The following is a 19,881-nucleotide window of genomic DNA, read 5'->3' on the forward strand; positions in this document are numbered from 1 at the left end:
CCTCTCAGAGGGAACCAGCAGGACTGACCCCAGTTGCCCACAGTGCTCACCTGCTCATCAACACTCCCTTACTGACTTTCCTCCCTTCCTGTCTTCCTTCTCCACTCTCCCACCATACTTCCTGGGATCACCTCCCATATAAGCTACCCGGCACCCAAGTCTTCATCTAGGATCTGTTTTGAAGGAACCCAAATCAAGACCTCGGGCATTCCTGGGGCTCTGAGTCTTTAGCTCCACTGTTGACCTCCTGCTAATCTCCCAACTTGACAAGCCATTTGGATTTGCAGTCGACCCGTTCATCTGGGCAACCATTTTGTCCACTGCTGCATAATAATCCTGCTTAGTCCACAGCATGGGTATGTCTAGGGACCCAGGCCTGGTTAATCAGTGTATTTCATTCTCTGGCATGGAGACTGGTTCAGGAATAAGTCTATGAACCTACACAGTCCTCCTTAAAGCTTTGCAGGAGCTGTTGGAAAGGAGCTCTCTCTACCCCTGGAATCTTACGTAAGCCTGGAGCTGCTTATGACCATCTACTCTCTACATGGACAAAGCCTAATTGGGAATGAAGTCAGAAGAAAGCGGAGTGTGGAGATATAGATTCTTGATGACATGATCACCTGGATGCAGCCATTCCTAAAGCTCAACCACCTTGTATTTTTCAATTACATGAATCAACAGATTTCTATCATCATCCCCTTTCTTCCATTAGCTAATATGATTGGGTTCTTGTCACCTGCAATCAAAAGAATCTTTAGGGGCGCCTGGGTGGCTCAGTCGGTTGAGCATCCACCTTTGGCTCAGGTCGTGATCTCAGGGTCCTGGGATCGGGCCCCGTGTCGGGCTCCCTGCTCAGTGGGGAGCCTGCTTCTCCCTCTCCCTCTGCCTGCCGCTCTGCTTACTTGTGCCCTCTATCTCTCTGTCAAAATAAATAAAATCTTTTTTTAAAAAAAGAATCTTTAATAATATGGAAATACTTATTTCTCTGACTTAGACCCTCTGCGTTTTTAGGCACAAAAATACACCAAAGTACTTGCTCTCTAAGTTATGGGCAAGAGAGCCAGTCTGACCAGGGCGGGGAGACTGAACAGAGGGGGTTATCAATGTGGGATTCTTTCAGCACAGACCCCAAGAATTAGGGTATCAAGAAACTCATCCTAAAATAATATGTGATGGTTTTCGGCAAAAAGCTATAATCACCATGCTAAGAGAAACTCCAAGGTCCCCCAGGCCCCCAACCTCTGTCCAAAGCACATTGTGGTGTCCACCTCGCGGACCGTGGAGTTGCTTGCTCCTTAATTCATACCTCGCTCTGAAAACGGCTCCTGAAACCGATTGCAAACAGCAACCTCGCCTTGGTCATTTTTTGTTTTACTGCAAGATTTCCTTTTCTTGTTGCTTAACAAAATACTCTTACTGACTTCTCCATGAGGTCTGCTTTATTTTCCAGAAACGGTCACGTTTCTCTTCATGCTACGGCAGCTTTTACTAAAAGCCCACAGTTGGCTGGATTGTGCAGGGATTCTCCAAATGACTTTGTGTTTTTCCTAAGTAGATCAGTCTCATTTTTCAGAGGAATTGAGGAAGAACAGACATGTTCCAGCCTGCACTCACATCCCTTCTGGGCTGTAAGACTCTGGTTGCTGGGGGAAGAAACTCAGGGAGTTCATCTTCTCTAGCACCTCTTGGCTAAAATCACAGGACCTGGCAAGGGGCCACAGGCGGCTGGGGCCACCCCTGGTCTGGAATTGGGTCTTGCCCGGTCCTGAGAGCCCGAGAAAAGCTGTGGCCCGCTGCAGGGCCATGTCATGACTTTCATGGGCCCCACGCACTTTTGCCTCCACGGGCCTCCACGGGCCTGTTGCTCCATAAAAGAAATATTAAAAAATCACATTTTATGACTGCAATGGTAGAAAGGCAATTATGATCCAGCCTAGATTCACTCTTAGGTCTTCGTTATTATTAATTTTTTTCCTGCTGCTTTGAAAAGCAGTCAAAATGAAAACATTTCATGGGTCCCTAGAAATACTATGAGCTCTAGGCACTGGGCCAGTGAGCCAGCAACCACAGCCCCTGCCCCCAGTCCTCGGGGGCCGAACCCCATCTGTATGACCACCTTCTGCCAGGAACGCAGCCCTGCTGGTCGGGCCCTGCTACCCCGTCTCCCTTCACTGAAGAGCGTGAGCCCCTGGCCCCCCACCTCACTGGGACAACAGGGCTGGTCCCCGGGGCCACGATCTGCCTCTCAATATATTGGAAGACAGCCGGGAATAATAATAACATGGCAAGCTGAAGTCCCAGGTGCTAAGCCCTGCTCAAAGCGCTTTATGTGGCAGGCTCAGTCGGGGGTTTAACAACTCACCAGTGACGTGACTACGGGCAAGTAGGGACGCGTGCAGTGTTAGACCCCTCCTCCTAAGGACACCACGTGGCAGGCTGAGCCCAGTGCCGGCGCCCTGGCATCTCAGCCAGCACTGGCTCTTATGATTCATCAGAATCACTTGATTCATTATAATAATTGATTATAATAATTGGGTCGAGTAGGGGCTGCCCCATCTCTGCTTTCCCCTCTATCCTAGAAGGTATTGACCTTGGGCTGAGGACCCTTCTTTGTGAGCTGCTCTGGCAATGTCAGACCCAGCCCTTTGTCCCCTGCCCATGGACTCGCTCAGTGGGCTTGCCCACTCCTTCCCCTCCCATCAGAGCAGGCCCGAAGTCCACCCGCCTCCTCCAGGCCCCTCCTCGCCCCTTGGCCTGTTCTCAAGCGGCTCTGGAAAGGCCCGGGGCTCCCGGGCCAGGCAGCCTCTCTCCTGGGGTCCTGTTACCCCCATCTGTCTTCTCTCGGGCATGAATACAAAATGCTTTCTCTCCACCACTTGCTACTTCACTCTTATGACATCATCTGGCTCACACACGCTTCTTGGTTACTGTTTCCTGAAGACTTAAAAGTCTACTCCCTCCAGGCCAGGTCACCCCTGCAGCTCCATCCTATGAAAAGAGCACAGGGCTTTGAAGCCAGCAGGAGCTGGGTTTAATCCTGGCTCCACAATTGACCAGCTGTGTGACCCCAGGCAAGTCAATTAACCTCCCTGAGCCCTGCATTGTTTATCTGTCTGAAATTAACTGGAGACAATCTTATTTTCTTTAGCAGTGGGGCTCTGAGGCTTTTTTGTTGTGGGAGGTGAAAACTGTGATAAGCCCTTTGAGGTTGGGGGAAGAGCCCCCACCTCCTACCCGACAAGAGGTCTGCTTGAAGACCTGGAGATGGCTGTCTTGGGCTGCCCACCAGCTTTCACTGGGTGACTGGAGCGAGCAGGTTGAGGGGGAGGGCTGGGTGCTTGGGATAATGGAAGGGATTCTTCCAGCTTGCAGGGGGGAAGGAAAAGGTGAAACCACTAAGAAGGGAAAGGGGCCAGCATGGCACAGCCCACCTGCTCAAACCAGACCCATCCCCTCCCACTACCTGCTCTTCTCCCACATTTGCCACCTTGGTGACCCACCGTCCCCGGCCAGCCAAGGGACATCAGGTCAGAGGCTCTAGCCATCTGGACTTAGAGGCCCCTCCTCAGAATCACATTTCTGGCTGCATAAAATAAAATACGTAGGATGACAGAGCACACCAGTTACATGGAAGTGTAGTTAGCAAAATACTCAAACAAGCGTGCGGTACAGGAATATATGCGCTTCTTCATTAACACACTAGATAACAAGATTCCGCAGAAGCTCTAGTACACATTACACTTTTGAATGAACACATCTCAAGATATCTACCACAACCGTAGTGTGAGAGCACAAATAGAGATTATTATTGGCGACTACCTGACAGGTGCTCCTCACTACTGCGTTTTGTCGCCTCCATTCATAGTTGAAGGACATACTGCATGTCAGTTACAAGTTAGAGAAATAAGGCTGGAATTTTCCCCCCACCCGGCTCATGGACCCCCTGAATTCTGTGGACTCCACACTAGGAAGCTGCCCAGGGTTCTCTGTTTTCCAGGCCTACTCAGCTCTCCTGAGCAGTCTGCAACCCTGCTCACTTCACCTCCTAGCCGAACAGAGGGCGTGTGCGCCTGCATCCCATTCCCACTGCCCCTGCGCTGGGGCAGGGTGGGGCCGCGTCCTTTCTCACCTCCTGGCCAGTCTCCCTACCTCCACTCTTGCTCCACTCCGTTCATGCCACAGCCGGAGCCCTCATCCCCAAATGCACACCTGACCATATCCCCCTCTGCTCCGGATTCTTAATGGCTCCAAGGTAAAAGCTAAAGATCACTGAAAAGCACCAAGACCCTCGGCCAGGTCTCCGGCCTCATCTCTCAATTCTCCTTCTCTCTCTACTCTGCCTCCCCATCATTCTGAACAACTCGGAATTTCCAGAATATGCCACCCCACTAGGCCTTTACCCATGCTGTTCCCTCTATGTGGAATGCCTTCCCCAAGCTGTCCATCAGGGAAACTCCTACTTTTTTTCCAAGCCTCAGCTCAAAGGATGTCTTCCCCATACCCATACCCCAGCCCACCCATCCCCATCCACTCCCCGGGGCCAACGTGGGTGCCCCTCGGGCAGGCCTCTCACTACTAGAGGTCAACCCACCATTTTCTAATTGTTTGATGAGTCTATCTCTCACAAGATTGCAAACTTCAGGAGGGGGAAGACACAGCCGTTTTTCCTTTGACTTGCCCAAACCTACAATGCCTGGTCCTTTAGGCCTTCTTTGAATATTGGTTGAGTAAATGCACACAAGATGTAGGAATGGGGTGAGCAGGATGCAAAACGGACACTACGCTATGAGGCTCACTGTCTTTTTCTTTGCTTTCCTTTACTATGATGGTTAGATTTCCACATCCTGAGAATGCCAAGTCATGCGTGTTTTGATCTGTGGAGCGTGCTGTAATCTCTTGAATTCAGCTCTCAATCTTTGAGGGATCCCTCTGTTATACACACACACTTCAGTTAGGGGGAGATTATTTCCCTTACCAAAAGGCTCATCGTTTCAGTTTCATTAAATAGAGGGTTCTTCCAATGCATGAAGAATTGGATTAGATTTACAGAAATTCAATTTACGTTTGGCTTTTTAGGAACAGATGTCTTACACAGCCAAGCCACCACTCTATCTGTCAGGCCGCCTGAAGTTATGGTTTGTAGGCTCCTTTTACTCCCTCTGGCACACTCCCTGCTTAACCCCTCATGACCTGGATCTGTTGAAACAACTCTGGGCAGCTGGCCACCTAATCCAGTAGCCTTTTTTTTGGAGTCGTCTGTCTCCACCTCCCTGAGTCCTATCATGAGGCTGACCATCCCATTCTCCCCAAAGCCCTCAAAATCCCTGGCTCTGCCCACCCCACATAGTCCGTGAGCTTCCAGAGGTGTTTGCTCCCTCAGCTTCCACATGAATGTCTCAAAGGCAAAAAAGCTAAAGCAGATGAGTGATGTGCCTGCCACCCCAAACGGGCCCCCCTTTTATATCCCTATGGAAGACACCATCATCCACTCATTCCAGTAAAGCACCTCTCTCTGCCTTGTCCCACAGATGCCGTCCATCACTGGGCCATATGGTGTTCAGCTCCTGACTATATCTCAAGCTAATTCACCTCTCTCTCCTGCACGTGAAACTTCACCGGAGGCTGCAACTGTCCCTTTCTGCTCATCACCAAAACCCCAGTACTTATTACTAGCACAGCACCTGGCACGTGATAGATAGTCAATAACCACTGAGCGAGTGAATAAGCAAGCAAATCCCATTTTCTGAACCGTACCACGGAGGCTGAGAGAAGGGAAGTGACTGGTGCAAGGTCACGGGCGGGGGGGTGGGGAGCAGGGGGGGAACAGACAGGCCTCAGCCCCAGGGCGGCTCCCGCCCCCACAGTCCGCTCCTCCGGAAGCCCAGGGTTAGGCTCCACTGCCCGACGCCCTCCGCCTTACCTGACAGCACCGTGAAGACAGCTGCGAAGGCATTGAGCTTGAGCCCGTCGATGACATTGCTGGAGTGGAAAAGCTCGAGACACATGAGGCTGAAGCCAACCACCAGCAGGAGGATATAGAGCACCTCGGAGACCACCGACAGCCACAGGACCCCTGCACGACAGGGGCAGAGCGGCCGTGAGGTGAGGGACGCAGCAGGGTGGCCCCGCCCCGTGTACCTTCCACCCCACGCCCATCGGTTGGCGGACCTAGTCCTCCTAGTAAGGACCGCAGTTGTAGGGTGCGTCCTGATGACACAGCTGATCACGACCACATCCTCTGCACCAGAACTGGCTCAGGAGCCCAAGCCCAAATCAGGGGGAGCCCGGCGCTCTCGGGGTGATGCTTACTAGTGCAGGGGGCCCCTTCTGACCGGAGGGAGGAACCTCCGTCCTGCAGCTGGACGGAGTCTCTCTTTCTCTTCTCATCTGGTAGATGACTGCTCCCGGGAGCCATCTGATGGCCCGGAGGGCACCCGCCTTAGGATGAAGCGGACACTGTTGTTTCTGAGCAGAGGGACGGGAGGGTGACATCACCCGGCCAATCACCAGCCCCGAGGGCTTCCCTGAGGTTAAAGTGGTCAGGGCGGTGTTCTCTGTCACCTGCAGCTACGAGCACACACCTACATTTTCATCCGCCCTGTACCTGACTCCACTTTTTTCTAGAAACTACTACAGCTCCTGCCACAGCTTCAACCACGTGGCCGTCCTGGGAGCAGCCGTGTTCTAAAGAGGGCCTCCCTTCCTGGACATGGTTGATGGGTCGGGTGTGGTCACGTGACCTAGGATCGGCCAATCAGAGCCCTTCCCTGGCAGTCTGCACTTGGAAGCACAGATGTGAACCGGAAGACCAGGACCGATGAGAGCGTGAGATTTCTGACAGTGTGAGCGCCCGGTTCCAGCTGTTCCTGAAGGGGCACTGCACCTCTGTCCTTCCAGTGGTTTGGCTCCTCCAAATCTTTGTTTTCCTTGTGCTAGCACAGCTCCCTTTTCTCCCCAATTTTTCCAATTTGGGTTGCCATAATTTGCCACCTAGTTTAGGGGGCATCTTCTCTTTCTCCCACCCCACATTACCCCCCCTTCTTCTTACATGTCTCTCATTTGGAGAGTCCCTTCCCTTCTCTCGGTCTGTGTAGGTCAGTTGCAGCTGACACATCCTGGCTCCACGTTCAGGCACATGACTCCTATCTAGTCAATGAGAGCTTCAGGAGCCCCCTGACTCTAGTCATTGCTTCAGGAATGAACCTCTCTATGCCTGCGTTTCTTCACCTATAAAACAAGGATAATAATAACACCTATTTCATAGTGTTGTCATGCTGTGAGGATTCCATTAGACAGCAATGTGAAGAGCTTGTGCTTAGCGTGTAGTGACGGCTCAATTTGTGCCATATTACTGTTGTTGTATGGGAGGAACATGTCCCTACCGTGTCTCAGGAAATGGAGCCCAGGGGCGCTTGAGTGAGGTCAAGGCTAGAGACAGAGTCAAGAAAGAGAAATGCAATGTGGGAGGAGATAAGATTTCTGAGAAAAAGGATGGGCAGGAGAAAATGCAACACATCACATGACTTACCTTCCAAGACACACTAACCAGTGTTAGAGCAAGGCCCACACTTTAGAGAAGGGACTATGGACCCTTCTCTAAAGGGTCAGCCAGAGATGGACATGTGACCCACGTCAGTTCAATGAGAGTCAGGACTTTCACTGGAACTATTGGCAAAGAAAATTCCTTTCTTTTTACCAGGTTTCAGCCTAGGAGGGTGGAAAGATGGAACTGACTGAGCCACCCAGGGGCAAGGGCCTTCCTAAAAGCAGAGCCAGTGCCAAGGAAGGCAGAGCTGAGATGGGGGAGGATTGTGTCCTAGGACATTGTTTGAGCACCTGGATCCAGCCATGCCTGAAGCTCCCAGTCATTTGTTCTTTCAATCACATGAACCAGTTAAGTCCTTGTCTTTGCCCAAGCCAGTTTGAGGTGGAATTTCTATCCCTTACAACAAAGAGTCCTGATCTTTAGCTTTTCTGTTCTCCAAACCTGTCAAACATGTCCTTCCTACCTCTTTGCCTTTATAAGATTGTTCTTTCCACCGGGACCATCCTGGGGACATCCAATATGTACTATTTAGTGAATGAAGCAAACAAACAGAAAATTCTCAGTCCTTATCTGCTCCCTGACAAAGAATCCAGATTCTGAAACACCCACTATCATTCCTAGCACAACGGGCTTTTAGAGCTGTGGAGAAATTCTTTTTTTCTTTTTCCTTTTTCCTTTTTTTTTTTTTTTTTGGCTACAAAAATATCACATCTCCTGGGCAATCCCTTGGATTTCTGTAAGAGAATAATGTGCTCTTGGCAGCCTGGATGTTGTTAAAACACCCCCTGGCACGGCACACTCATAGCCTCTGAGGCCCTTCTCTGGCCCAAGGCCCACCAAGGCAGCAGGGAGGAAGGCAGGAGATGCGGGGTGAGCTGAGCCACACCAGGAGGGCGGCAGCTCCCACGGAGGCCTGGCCTCCCTCCCAGCAGCCTTCACCTCTTGCTGCTCTTGACCTGGTGGCATGTGGAGGCCGCTCCTCACCACTGTGCTGCTTACTGACTCAGTGCCTCCCCCAGAGAGCCCCTACTCCCCCAGGAGGGGTGCTCTTATCCCTGCCCACATGGGCCCCAGGCCAGGCCTCCACCCCTCCCGCTTCCCCTCTCCCCTCACAGCAGCATCTGGCTCTGCTCTTTCAGATGGGCTGAGAGGTGGGATGGGGCATCAGGGGCCGAGATGCTCAGAAAAGAAGTAAGTTAACTGTGGGGAAACAGACACCAGTATCTCCGATGCCTGGTTAGGGTCACTTGGGCTTCTTATTCTCTCCAGATTTATTTCCCTGTCCTGCCTCCCCCAATTCCCTTACCACTTTCCCCTGGGCAGTTCCTCTGTACCTGACTTACACGTGAATTCTCATCTCAGCATCTACTTCTAGAGAATCTGACCTCAGACTCCAGCATTCACCTGTTAAACTCCTCACACCCGTACGAAGTAGTGAGGCAGCATCCACTTAACAGATGAGCAAACTTAGGTTCAGAGGGACTAAGCAACTAGTCTGCACAGCTGCATCGTGGTACAGCCTGGGTTCAAACCCAGGCCTCTCTGACTCCAGGACCCGTCACAGCTCTAAGTTGGCAAGATGGAAGAGCCACTTTGAAATCATATCATTCTCCACCCTTGGGCTAGTCAGAGGGGCCTGTCTGGGTCGGAGGGCACAGGGTTCCCTGGCCATGGCTCTCATCTCCATGCTCTCTGGCATTCCAAACAATGCCTGAACCAGGATTCCTGCAAGAGGGTGGCCACCGAGTGGGATGGGAGAGGGGTGGACCTCAGGCCTCCGCAATCCCGAGGCCAGCTGGCCACCAGGTGTCGGGGGGAAGGAGGTCACAAGGAAGAGCAGACAGGTCCCGGGGATGCCAGAAGCCAGGCTGTGGAAGCTGCACTTGGCCCATGAGGCCAAGGCCAGTGGGGTCCTCAGGGTCTTAGCAGGGGAAGGACCCAAGTCAGGAGGCCTGCTCTGGAAGGACACCCGGGTGGCCTGCTGGAGGTCTCTGCTGCGCTCCGGGCGAGAGATGGTGGTGGCCTGCCATGGCAACGGTGGGGTGAGGACAAGCGTGGAACTTGGTAACTCCTGAGGCGTGGGCTCAGTGGACTCTGACCACGAATGTGGTGGCAAAGGAACAGGGAGGAATCCAGAGTGAGGCCACGTGTCCAACTTGGGCAACTGAGCAGATGGTGAATGTTCTTCACTGAGAAAGAGGCGATGCTAAGGCAGGAAGACAACGAGGTCCCACATCAGTTGTAGGACCTCCAACGGGCTGCCCAGGATGTAGCTGGAGCCCAGGCAGAGAGGTGCAGACATTGGCGAGACGTGGGCACTCACTAAACATCTACTCTGATTGTCAAAGAGATGGTAGCTGGAGGCACAAGGCTGGTTGACAGGCCCATGAAGAGTATGTGGAGCAAGAGAGCGAAGGGTGGGAGATGGATCCACAGGAACATCAGTACTCAGGAGGGAGGGTGGTGGGGAGAGGGCTGTGGAGGCGACTCCATGGGTGCCCCACCCGCCCCTCCCACAGCGCTTCCGCGCACACTGCCCCCCGCCGGCACACGGACCTCTCCCCCCCAGTGCTTGGCCCTGGTCCCCAGAGCCCCCTCCCTACCTTCCCCCACCTTCACAGTAGGCTGGACTTGGGGGGGGTGACAGCACCCTCCACCCCCAGCTGCAGTCCTCAGCCAATGCCTGATGCGAGCCACTAAAGTACCCCAAGTGGGTAACACTGGGGGGTGCCACCCACACATCTGTGTTTCACACCAGGGGAGAGGTGGTATTACCCGTGTCTCACCACAACACTAAATTGTCTGAATCAAAAAGTGAAAAAGCTACTCAGTTCTCTGTTATTTCTAAAATTCTTATCACCTCAATCAAAAGAGTCTCTCTCCGGTGCTAATGTGTCCTCAACACCTTTCTACCACTTGTTAATTGTTTAAAACCGTGAGAGGGCTCAGAATCTACAGCAGTTCCTAGGCAGACTTGAAAGGCATTTAGGTAATTTCCTTCTGGGCCGGTGATTCTCCATCAGCCCCATCCTCTCCCATCCTCCCCCCAGTCACTGCTCTCCGCCCTTCTCTGTGCCCCGGAGGCCTGACTCCTAGGACTGCACCCCCAGGCTGCCTGGCCCTCTGGATGAACAAGGAGGGGCACCAGCTAGAAATCGGAGGGTAGGAAGAGGAAGGTCAGTGTTTCTCTGCCCTGCTCCCTGTCTTGTGCCCCTTCTCTGGTGGAGGCTTCATTCTCTTCCTATGACCACAGCTCCCAAGGTTTGTGGGAGCCAACCAGTTGCAGCTCCTACACTGTCCTTACCCTTTCTCCTGCCCTCCCAAGGCAGATAATGGCTCCCCTCTCTTGCCAGTCTTCCGGGGCCTCAGATTCTCTTAGCCCTTCCCATGCCTTTTAAAGGACTCTGTCATTAAAGTGCCTTCATTTGAACCATTTGGGGGATTCTGATTTCTGCAGGGACCCTCCCTGAGACATCGTGGTTTTGGGCAAGGGATCCAATTAGAGCAGTGATCTGAGCCAGCGATCTCAGTGTGGGCCCCAACCCGCAGCCGCACGTGGGAAGATGTGATGCTAATTCTTGGGCCTCGAACCTGTCTGTGTTGTAATGAGCTCTCCAGGCGATGCTGACGAACCCTCAAACAAGAGCACCACTGATCAAAAGTTCCCTTTTTAATGTAGGTATAAGAAAGTGAGTCAACTTCAAGGGCGCCTGGGTGGCTCCATCAGTTAAGCATCGGACTCTTGATTTCCGCTCAGGTCATGGTCTTTGGGTTGTGAGATCGAGCCCCGGGTCAGGCTCCATGCTGGGCATGGAGTCTGCTTGAGATTCTCTCTCTCCCTCTCTCTCTGCCCCTCCCAAGCCCCTAAAAAGAAAAAAGTGAGTCAACTTCAGAAGAAGATTGAGTCAATGCTCCCACCCCCCCCTTTAAAAAAAAAAAAAAGGTGAGTCAACTTCAGAAGAAGATTGAGTCAATGCTAGATGGTAGATGCTGGCGTCTGGCAAATACAGAGAAGGTGGAACCTGAATCATGAAACATCGGGAATCACCGTATAGGGGCCTGGCCCGCAATCAGAGCTCATCACGATTATTCGTGTTATGGATGCACGCAGGTGTGAATAAAGGAAGTCAGAAAGGACAGTGGGCTGGCAGCCTCCGGCCAGGATGACAGGGTCTCGCCTTGGTGATGCCCAGAAAGTCCCAGTGATCACAGAGATGATTGCTTCGAGTCTCTGAAACTTGGCACGAATGCCTCGATCTGCAGCCGAGAACTGGTGACCTCCCAGGGCAGAAGAAATGAAATGGCTTCTCATCAGGTACGGGGCCCGTGGGGTGGCAGCTAATCCTGCCAGCTGCACTTTTTGCCTTTTCAAAACACAGCTTCGTAACACCAACTTTGACCCTCCATTGATGGACTTGATGGGTTTCCGGCCCGGTCCCTCCCTTGCTAAGACAGTTTCCAGGGCCAGTTTGGCTGAGGGAGAGATCACGTGTGGGAACCGTGTCTTGGATGTACGACCTGGGCCGGGGGACTTAGCTCTCTGTCCCTTCAGTTTCCTCATTTGAAAAATGGGCATAATTGATTTGTCCTGAGCATTAAATGAGACAATATCTATAAATCACCGCACCCTGACACTTGGGAAGTATTCAAGAAAGCTAAGCATTACTATTACTTCCTAATAAGTATAATTATGAGCAATTAGAATAATTATAAGGGGCAGCGGGGGCGCAGGTATGAAGGAGCATGGAGCTGGGCCTGGTCCCCACGGTTGATGCCCGGCTCTGCCAGGCACTAGCTGGGAGATGGGGCAAGCGACATGCTCCCACTGATCTTGTTTTCTCACTTGAAAACTGGGGATAGATATCAGACCCACTTTGCAGGCTGTGTGAGGACAAAGCGAGTTAATTGATGATCAGAGTGCTTAGGGCAGTCCCTGGCAAACAGCAGGTGTTACATAAGTACAAGCTGTTACTATTATGGGCGTTGTTGTTATTCCCATGGGACGTGGCCAAGGAGTGGGCAGCCTGGACAAGTGCCTCCCAGCCACTGGACAAATAAAACCCTTCTGGGGAGCAGAGGGGAACGAACGGTTGCAAAATCACGCAAAATCCCAAGGCATGGTGGCATTTTACTATAAAACATTTTTCCCCAAAACCCATCAGTTTAATATGTCAAATCAATAAGTCATGGCGCAGTGGCTGCTAGCTGTGGGCTCGGAGACACACCCCCTGAAACCCAGCATGTTAAATCATGTAAATGACTCGGGCCAGGACCTCTGGGGCTGGAAACGGCTTCAGGACAGCTGCTGTTTGTGCAATGTCAATACTGAAGCTCAGAGGCAGAGATGTGCAGGGGCTGGGAGGAGAAGGCCAGAGAGGCCTCAGGGACCTGCAGGGAGGGGCTCCGGGGGACACTGAGCCCCCAGCCCTCCATCTGCAGATGAGACGTTAGCCCAGAGAGGAGTTAAGATGCGTCCATGTCACAAAACCAGTTGAGGGTAGATTGGGGTGGAGATGGGGGGCTGTCCACCTCCCGCGCTGCTTGATGTTGCAAGACTGGGGAGCAGGGTAATCCTCTGAGAGGTGCAGGGATTGAGGTTGGGGGGAGGGGTTAAAGGAGCTGCCCCGAAGAGGAGCTGCAGCGAGATGGGTGGATGGTGGCTACACCGCCTGTCAGCAACCCCGGGTCCCAGCCGACGCTGCGGGACCTCTGGAAGGCCCCTGTGCCACTGTGGGCCTCAGTTTCCCCTCCCAGGAAAACAAGTGGATTCTCAAACAAGCTGCCAACAGGCTGAATCCAGCTCACAGAAATGTCTTGTTTGGCCCACACAGTATTTTAAAAATATCTGAATTCATTATCAACATTTAAAAATAGGAGACTTCACATACTTCATCCAGGTTTCTGGATTCGTGTGCAAAACGAATGCAGTGGATGCACAGTATGAGACCCGCATCCCCACAGGATGATGATTGTGGGGCTGAGCTGGGGTTGCTCCCCTCAAACGGCACATACTTCTGGGTCAGCACAGACCCTCCGTGGTTCCCTTCACCCTTTCATGGCTCCCGTCTAGCTCTCGTTGAGTCTGTGAGTCTACAGCCCCTTACACAATGACAGCAAAAGCCAGTTCTCTCCCTAACACTCTACAGCGAAGTCGCGTTTTAAGACCCTGCATGGTCCTCACTGATATCTCCATGTAGGAGTAAAATACCCAGCAAACCCTCAGTCATCCAGCTTGCTCAGGGACAGGGGAGGTTTCAGCAAGTACCACGCCACCCCACCGATGAGGGTGTCAACTTTCAAAGAGTTAGATTAAAAGGAAAGACAATTCAGCTCTAAAAATATGCCCACATCGGAGCCAGAGCACGGATCTAAGAGCTACTCCCGAGAGTCCTCTTGCCCACCCCGGCCCTACACCGTTTGCTCGAAGGCCTGAGAAGGCAGGTGAATCGCCAGTGTCACGGCACCAGGAATCTTCCTTCGCTGAGTCAGACAGAACATTTCAGGCTTGGACTGGAGGTCATGGTGGTGATCCTCAGTGGCCACTCTTACAGGATGTGCAAGAACGTTGGGTAACAGAGGGCTTGGGAAGAGAATGCCATTCAAATGCCAACCAGTGTGATGTTCTGGAAACAAGGAGCCTCAGTAGGACTGTTTTCTGCATCACCATCTTTTCTGGAGCCCTCCTTCTCTAAAGCCTCGCTACTCAAAGCAGGTCCACACACCAGCAGCAGCTGCAGCCGCTGGGAGCCTGTGGGAAATGCAGATTCTCAGTCCCCACCCAGACCTACTGACTCAAAGTCTGCATTTTCACCAGATCCCCAGCTGATCCAGATGCACGTTCAAACGTGAGGAGCGCTGCTCTAGAGGATGAAGTTCAAATGCCCCGATGTGGCATTCGGTGCCCTTGACACGTGGGTCCTGAGCAGCCCTGCCCACCTCCAACCCTCAGCATGGCTGCTTGCTGAACATCCCATGCCCTCCTGAGCCTCAGGCTTGGCCCCAGCCCCCGAAGTGTTGTCCTCTCTGGGGTCATCTGCTTCTGAATAACATCCTGTGAAGATCTCCACATCCTTGTTTCCAGAACCTGCGAATACGTTACCTTACACAGCAGAGGGGACTTCGCAGATGTGATTATGATCTTGAGATGGAGACATTGTCCTGGATTATTTAGATGGGCCCCATGTAATCATGGGCATCCTTATAAGAGGGAGGCCAGAGGGCCAGAGTCAGGAACAGACGATGGGACAACAGAAGCAGAGGTTGGAGTGATATGGGGTTAGTCATGAGCCAAGGAATGCAAGCAGCCTCCAGAGGCTGGAAAAGGCAAGGAAACAGGTTCTCACCTGGAGCCTCCAGAAAGGAACACACTCTTGCCTTGTAATCGATTTTAGCCTCATAAGGCTCATTTTGGAATTCTGACCCCCAAAACTGTAAGATAATAAAGCCATGCCGTTTTAAGTCATTAGGTTTGTGCTTATTTTTTACAACAGCCATGAGAAACCAATATACCTTCTTTCTTCCTAGAAGGTCACCTCCTCCAAGAAGCCTCTCCTGAGCACCCCAGCCCCCGCTGTGGTCCCCAGAGCGACCTCAGCAAAGAAGGCAGTCTCTCCAGCACATACAGGTAGATGCCTTGCTAAGGTGGAGAGAGTGTGCACTTGGGGACAGAAACGTCTGGATTTGACCTTGGATGTTTATCTAAACCTCGCTGGGCCTCAATGTCTTTCCATAAAATGGAATCAACGCTACCAACTTTCACATCCTCTGGACAAGTTAAATGAGATCATGGCTGCGAACACCCGCCCCACCCCACCCCCCCGCCCCCGGTCTGGCTCCTGGCACATCGTAGGTCCTCAGCAAATGTTGGTGTAGCAAGCTGACACTCCAGGCCCAGAAAAACAAGTCCTCCTCCTCCGAGCTCACAAGTGGACAAACCAGTTGATCACTGGAACGGAATCTGACAAGGCCTTTCTGCCCGCAGAGTTCCACAAGGCTCCAGTCCTCGTCAATTTAGAAATGACTCTAGCAGACATGCCCTTTAGAAACAGCTCTGTTGGAATCCGGGGACAGTCACTGAGCATTTGAGATGTGTCATGATGACCTTGGCCTTCAGCATCAGACTGCAATGACTTTCCTTCCTCTTTAGAGTCCAGAAGCTGGCCTTGGAAATAATCTCTGGCCCACAGAGGCTGGGGTCTGGGGAGGGGGCTGGTAGGGAGAGTGTAGTGGGAAAGGCTGAGAAGGCCGAGGTTAGGTTCTGGCCCCCAGCCCCACACTGGCCCCCCATTGTCTTGGACAAGTGCTCTCGCCTCTCTGGGCTTCCCCTTCTCCCCAGATGGGGCTGCTGTGCAGGCAAAGGAAATAGGAGAGGGGAGGTCAGAAGTTGCAAACTGGCCCAAAGACAAGTTTCTGAGATTTTTTGTTGTTGTTCTGTTCTCTGGGTTTTACATTTCCTCTCTTTCTCTGTCTGTCGGCCTCTCTGTGTGTGCGACTCTTCCTTCCTCTCTTGGTATACGTGGTATTTTTAAAATTTCGAATTAGATGCCAACACTTAAAAATGAGAAAACCGCATGAAAATCTAGATTCTTGTGGAAGCCTGGCAGGCCAGGGCCATGCTGCCACATGAAGACATTGGCTAGAGCCAAGAGGTGGCTACTCCCACAGACGGGGTAGGTGCTCTGCCTTTTGCCACACTCCCCACTCTTCCCTATAGTATCCTGCCAAGGAAACGGAGGACTACGGCCCAGGGAATCACCCCAGAGAGACCTTTACAATGGAGCTGGAAGGAAGTAATGAAAGGGAAAAAAGAAGCCAGGCAGTATGCAGTCAGGGGACAGAAATGGTCAGGGCTCAGGGAAGATGCCAGCCAGGGAAGGCAGTGCTTCCGAAGGGCCTCCCAGACACCTACTGGTTCCTGCTCCAGCTACCAGACGGGGAAGAGTCGTACCCTCAAGAACAACTCTGTGAGCATGAAGTGGGGCTGGTCACTGTGGAAGGGAGGAAAGAAGAGAAAGGCTTCCCAGCTGTGAGGTGGTGGTGTGCCCAGTGCTTAAGGCATGGCCCAGGAGCCAGACCACCCAGGCAAACCCCAGCTCTGCTACTGACTTGCTGTGTGGCCTCAGGCAAGTTACTTCACCTCTCTGAGCCTCAGTCTCCCCATCCACCTCTTGTGAGAATTAAAGAAGCATGTCAAGAGGCATAACCAAGGCTTAGCTCATGGTGGGGCCCAATGCATGCTACCTGTCCCCATTTACCAGATGAGAACAGGCTTGGAGGCTTGGAAAGCAGCAGAAAAACGTATCTGTCTCAAGCCTGACAAAGCCAGGCTCAGTGAGTGGTGGGGAGATACTGTCAACTAGATTATCTGGATTCAATATTTGCCCAGGACCCCAAGACTAACTGTGCTCTAGCCCTCTGCCCTTCACATCCCTGTGGCCCCCTTGCTGAATCCGGGGTCCCCTATGGCCCCGGTGGCATCTGACTTGCCCTCCCTGACCCTGACCTCTAGAGCAAGTGTCCCTTCTCCCTTAACTCACCTGAAAAAGGGCAGTCACTGCAGCAAACATACTTCCCAAACCCAGACCCTGTGTCAGATACTATGGGGGATGCAGAGGGGAGCAGGACCTGGATCTAGCCCTCTGGGAACCCCAAATTTAACCTCAGGGGTGAGACACACACTTGCTAATGACCAAGTTATAATACATCACCCAGGGAGTGCCAAGCACCGTGCTGGGCCCTTGCCAATAGAAACTCATCTCATCCCACAACACCTTATGACCTGAGTGCTATTATTACCTCCAAGTTATGGAGGGGAAACTGAGGCACAAAGCTGTTAATTACCCAGCCCAGGGTCACAGCTAGTAAGTGGCAAAGCTGGGATTCAGATTCAGCCCTGCTCCTCCTCCACAACAAAGTCCTACATTCCAGGGGAAGAAAGGGCACGTCCTTGTGCCCACCCCCCAACCCCGGGGAGCCTGGCTGGTTCCTTCCAACAAGCATTCGAGATAGGTGCTACATCTTACAGGTAAGGACATGGAGGCACAGAGGAGGAAAGTAATTTGCCCCAGGTCCCACGCACTGGCGAGGGGACTCAGGAGTGGCATCCAACTCTGCCTGAGTGCCCCCTCCCCCGCCTCCAGCTCTCTGCAGGGCTTCTGCACCTTTCCTGGGCCACATACCTCTATGACATCTGATGAAACCTAAGGACTCTTTCTCTGAAAAATGTTTTTAAATGCATAAAACAAACATACATAGAATTGCAAAGGAAGCTAATTATATTGAAATGGAGTTATCAAGACATTTTTTAAAAAGTCAAATGTATAATATTAACCTACATGCTTCTTTATTAATGCACGACATAACAAGTTCTAATAACTCCCATGGCTTCAAAGCAGCGAGGAGAGACGTGGTATTTTCAAGATCTGTACAAACCCTGTAACGTGTCATGAAAACTCTGATTCTGATTGATGACAAAGTCCCAGGTAGGGCTAGGAGGGAAATGCTGACTGCCAATTAGAGGCTATGAGAGTAGAGATGTAATATTTTGCCACCCAAACTCTTGGATCCCCTGAGTTCTGTCTGCTGACCCCCTTGGTAATTTCCAGGTTAAGAATCTGCCTGGAGCAGCGGTTCTCAAATTTGCAAGTGCTTGTGAAAATGCACGTTCCCAGGCTGCCCCCAGGGAAGCCGATGCCACAGATGCGAGCAGAGGCTGGGATCCACTTTTTGAACAAGTGTCCCTGGTCGTTCTCAGAATGTGGGCCACATTCTGAGACAGAGGGATCTTTTAAAAATGTAAATGTCATTAATATATCTTGAAATCGGGAACTGTGATACCTCCGGCTTTGTTCTTCTTTCTCGAGATGGCTTTGGCTATTCAGAGTCTTTTGTGGTTCCATACAAATTTTAGGGCTGTTTGTTCTAGTTCTGTGAAAAATGCTGGTGGTATTTTGATAGGGATTGCATGAAATCTGTAGACTGCTCTGGGTAGTAGAGACCTTTTAACAGTATTGGTTCTTCTGATCCACGAGCGTGGAAGATCTTTGCATTTGTTTGTGTCGTCTTTGATCTCTTTCATCAGTGTTTTAAAGTTTTCAGAGTACAGGTCTTTCACCTCTTCAGTGAAGTTTATTCTTAGGTATTTTATTCTTTTTTTTTTATTTTATTCTTTTCAGTGCAATTGTAAATGGGAGTGTTTCCTTCATTTCTCTTTTTGCTATTTCATTATTAATGTATACAAATGCAACAGATTTCTGTATATTGATTTTGTATTCTGCAACTTTACTGAATCTATCAAGTCTAGTAGTTTTTTGGTGGAGTCTCTGTAGTTTCCTAGATATAGGATCACGCCATCTGCAAATAGTGAAAGTTTTACTTCTTCCTTACCAATTAGGATGTCTTTTATTTCTTTTTCTTGTCTGATTGCTGTGGCTAGGACTTCAATACTATGTTGAATAAGTCTCTCCCTTGCTATAACCTTCTGGAGATTTCCCACTGCACTTGAAATAAACCCCAACTCCCCACCTGGCTTTCAAGGTCCCACCAGGTTGTCAAACCACTGCACACCCTTGGATGGCCCCTTACCCACCACACTCCAGCTACCTCAGGGCCTTTGCACTTGCTGTGCCCTCTGTCCAGAATGCTCATCCCCCAACATTGCTTGATTGACTGCTTCCCAGCTCAATGTCACTGGCCACTCCATCTAAAGTAGCTACCACTCCCAACACACACATCACTTTCTACCCTTTACCCTGTTTTATTTTTCATTATTTGAAATGGTGTTATCTGTTAGTATACTTATGTCTGGCCTGCTCCCCCTCCATAATGAGAGCCCCACCTGGGCAGAGATTTTGTCTGGCATGTTCAGCACTGTCTTTGAGAACAGTGTCTGGCATGGCACAGGAGGTGCTCAGTAAATATTTGTTAAATGAGCAAATGAAGAAATGACACAAGCAAAGAGGGAGAAGAGGCAGCCAGACTCCTTCAGCAGCAAAGCTAAGAGAAGCGAGTAATCCAAGAAGGAGGACCCGCTGCTGTGAATGCCACCCGAAGGTCACAGGGAATGAGGAGGGAGATGAGAAAAGGCCACGGGCTTTGGCAACCCAGGCCCTGCTGTGTGAAGAGAGGGAGGCAGATTCCTTCAGAGGCCGATGCCAAGGGGAATGGGACTTTGGGGCCTGGGATAGGAGTGGGTGATGAGGCTGGCAGTGTAGACCCCATGGACTTTGGTGATGGGAACCGGCAGGCCCGGGGAGGTTTGCGCAGAGGAGGGAGACGGGGAGGGCAGCCAATCTGGGCGTTGGTCATCTGTCTTTATTCAGTGATTCATTAATTCA

At 51.5% G+C, this 19,881-nt stretch overlaps 1 protein-coding gene across 10 annotated transcripts in view; it reads right to left on the reverse strand.

Moving 5' to 3' along the window:
* Positions 1-19,881, reverse strand: part of GSG1L (GSG1 like) — a 205,212-nt gene that overhangs the window by 71,263 nt on the left and 114,068 nt on the right. For 6 of the 10 annotated variants that reach the window (XM_027609807.2, XM_027609806.2, XM_027609808.2 and 3 more), the window contains one exon: positions 5,921-6,073. The exons of 3 other annotated variants lie outside the window; for them this stretch is intronic. In XM_027609807.2, the coding sequence (XP_027465608.2) occupies positions 5,921-6,073 (153 nt within the window). Of the gene's footprint in view, positions 1-5,920; positions 6,074-6,309; positions 6,662-19,881 lie in introns of those variants that run through there. One more of the 10 variants, XM_027609814.2, reaches the window with a different exon arrangement.

The sequence above is a fragment of the Zalophus californianus genome, chromosome 10 (assembly GCF_009762305.2).
Source record: "Zalophus californianus isolate mZalCal1 chromosome 10, mZalCal1.pri.v2, whole genome shotgun sequence".
In the NCBI taxonomy this organism is placed as follows: domain Eukaryota; kingdom Metazoa; phylum Chordata; class Mammalia; order Carnivora; family Otariidae; genus Zalophus; species Zalophus californianus.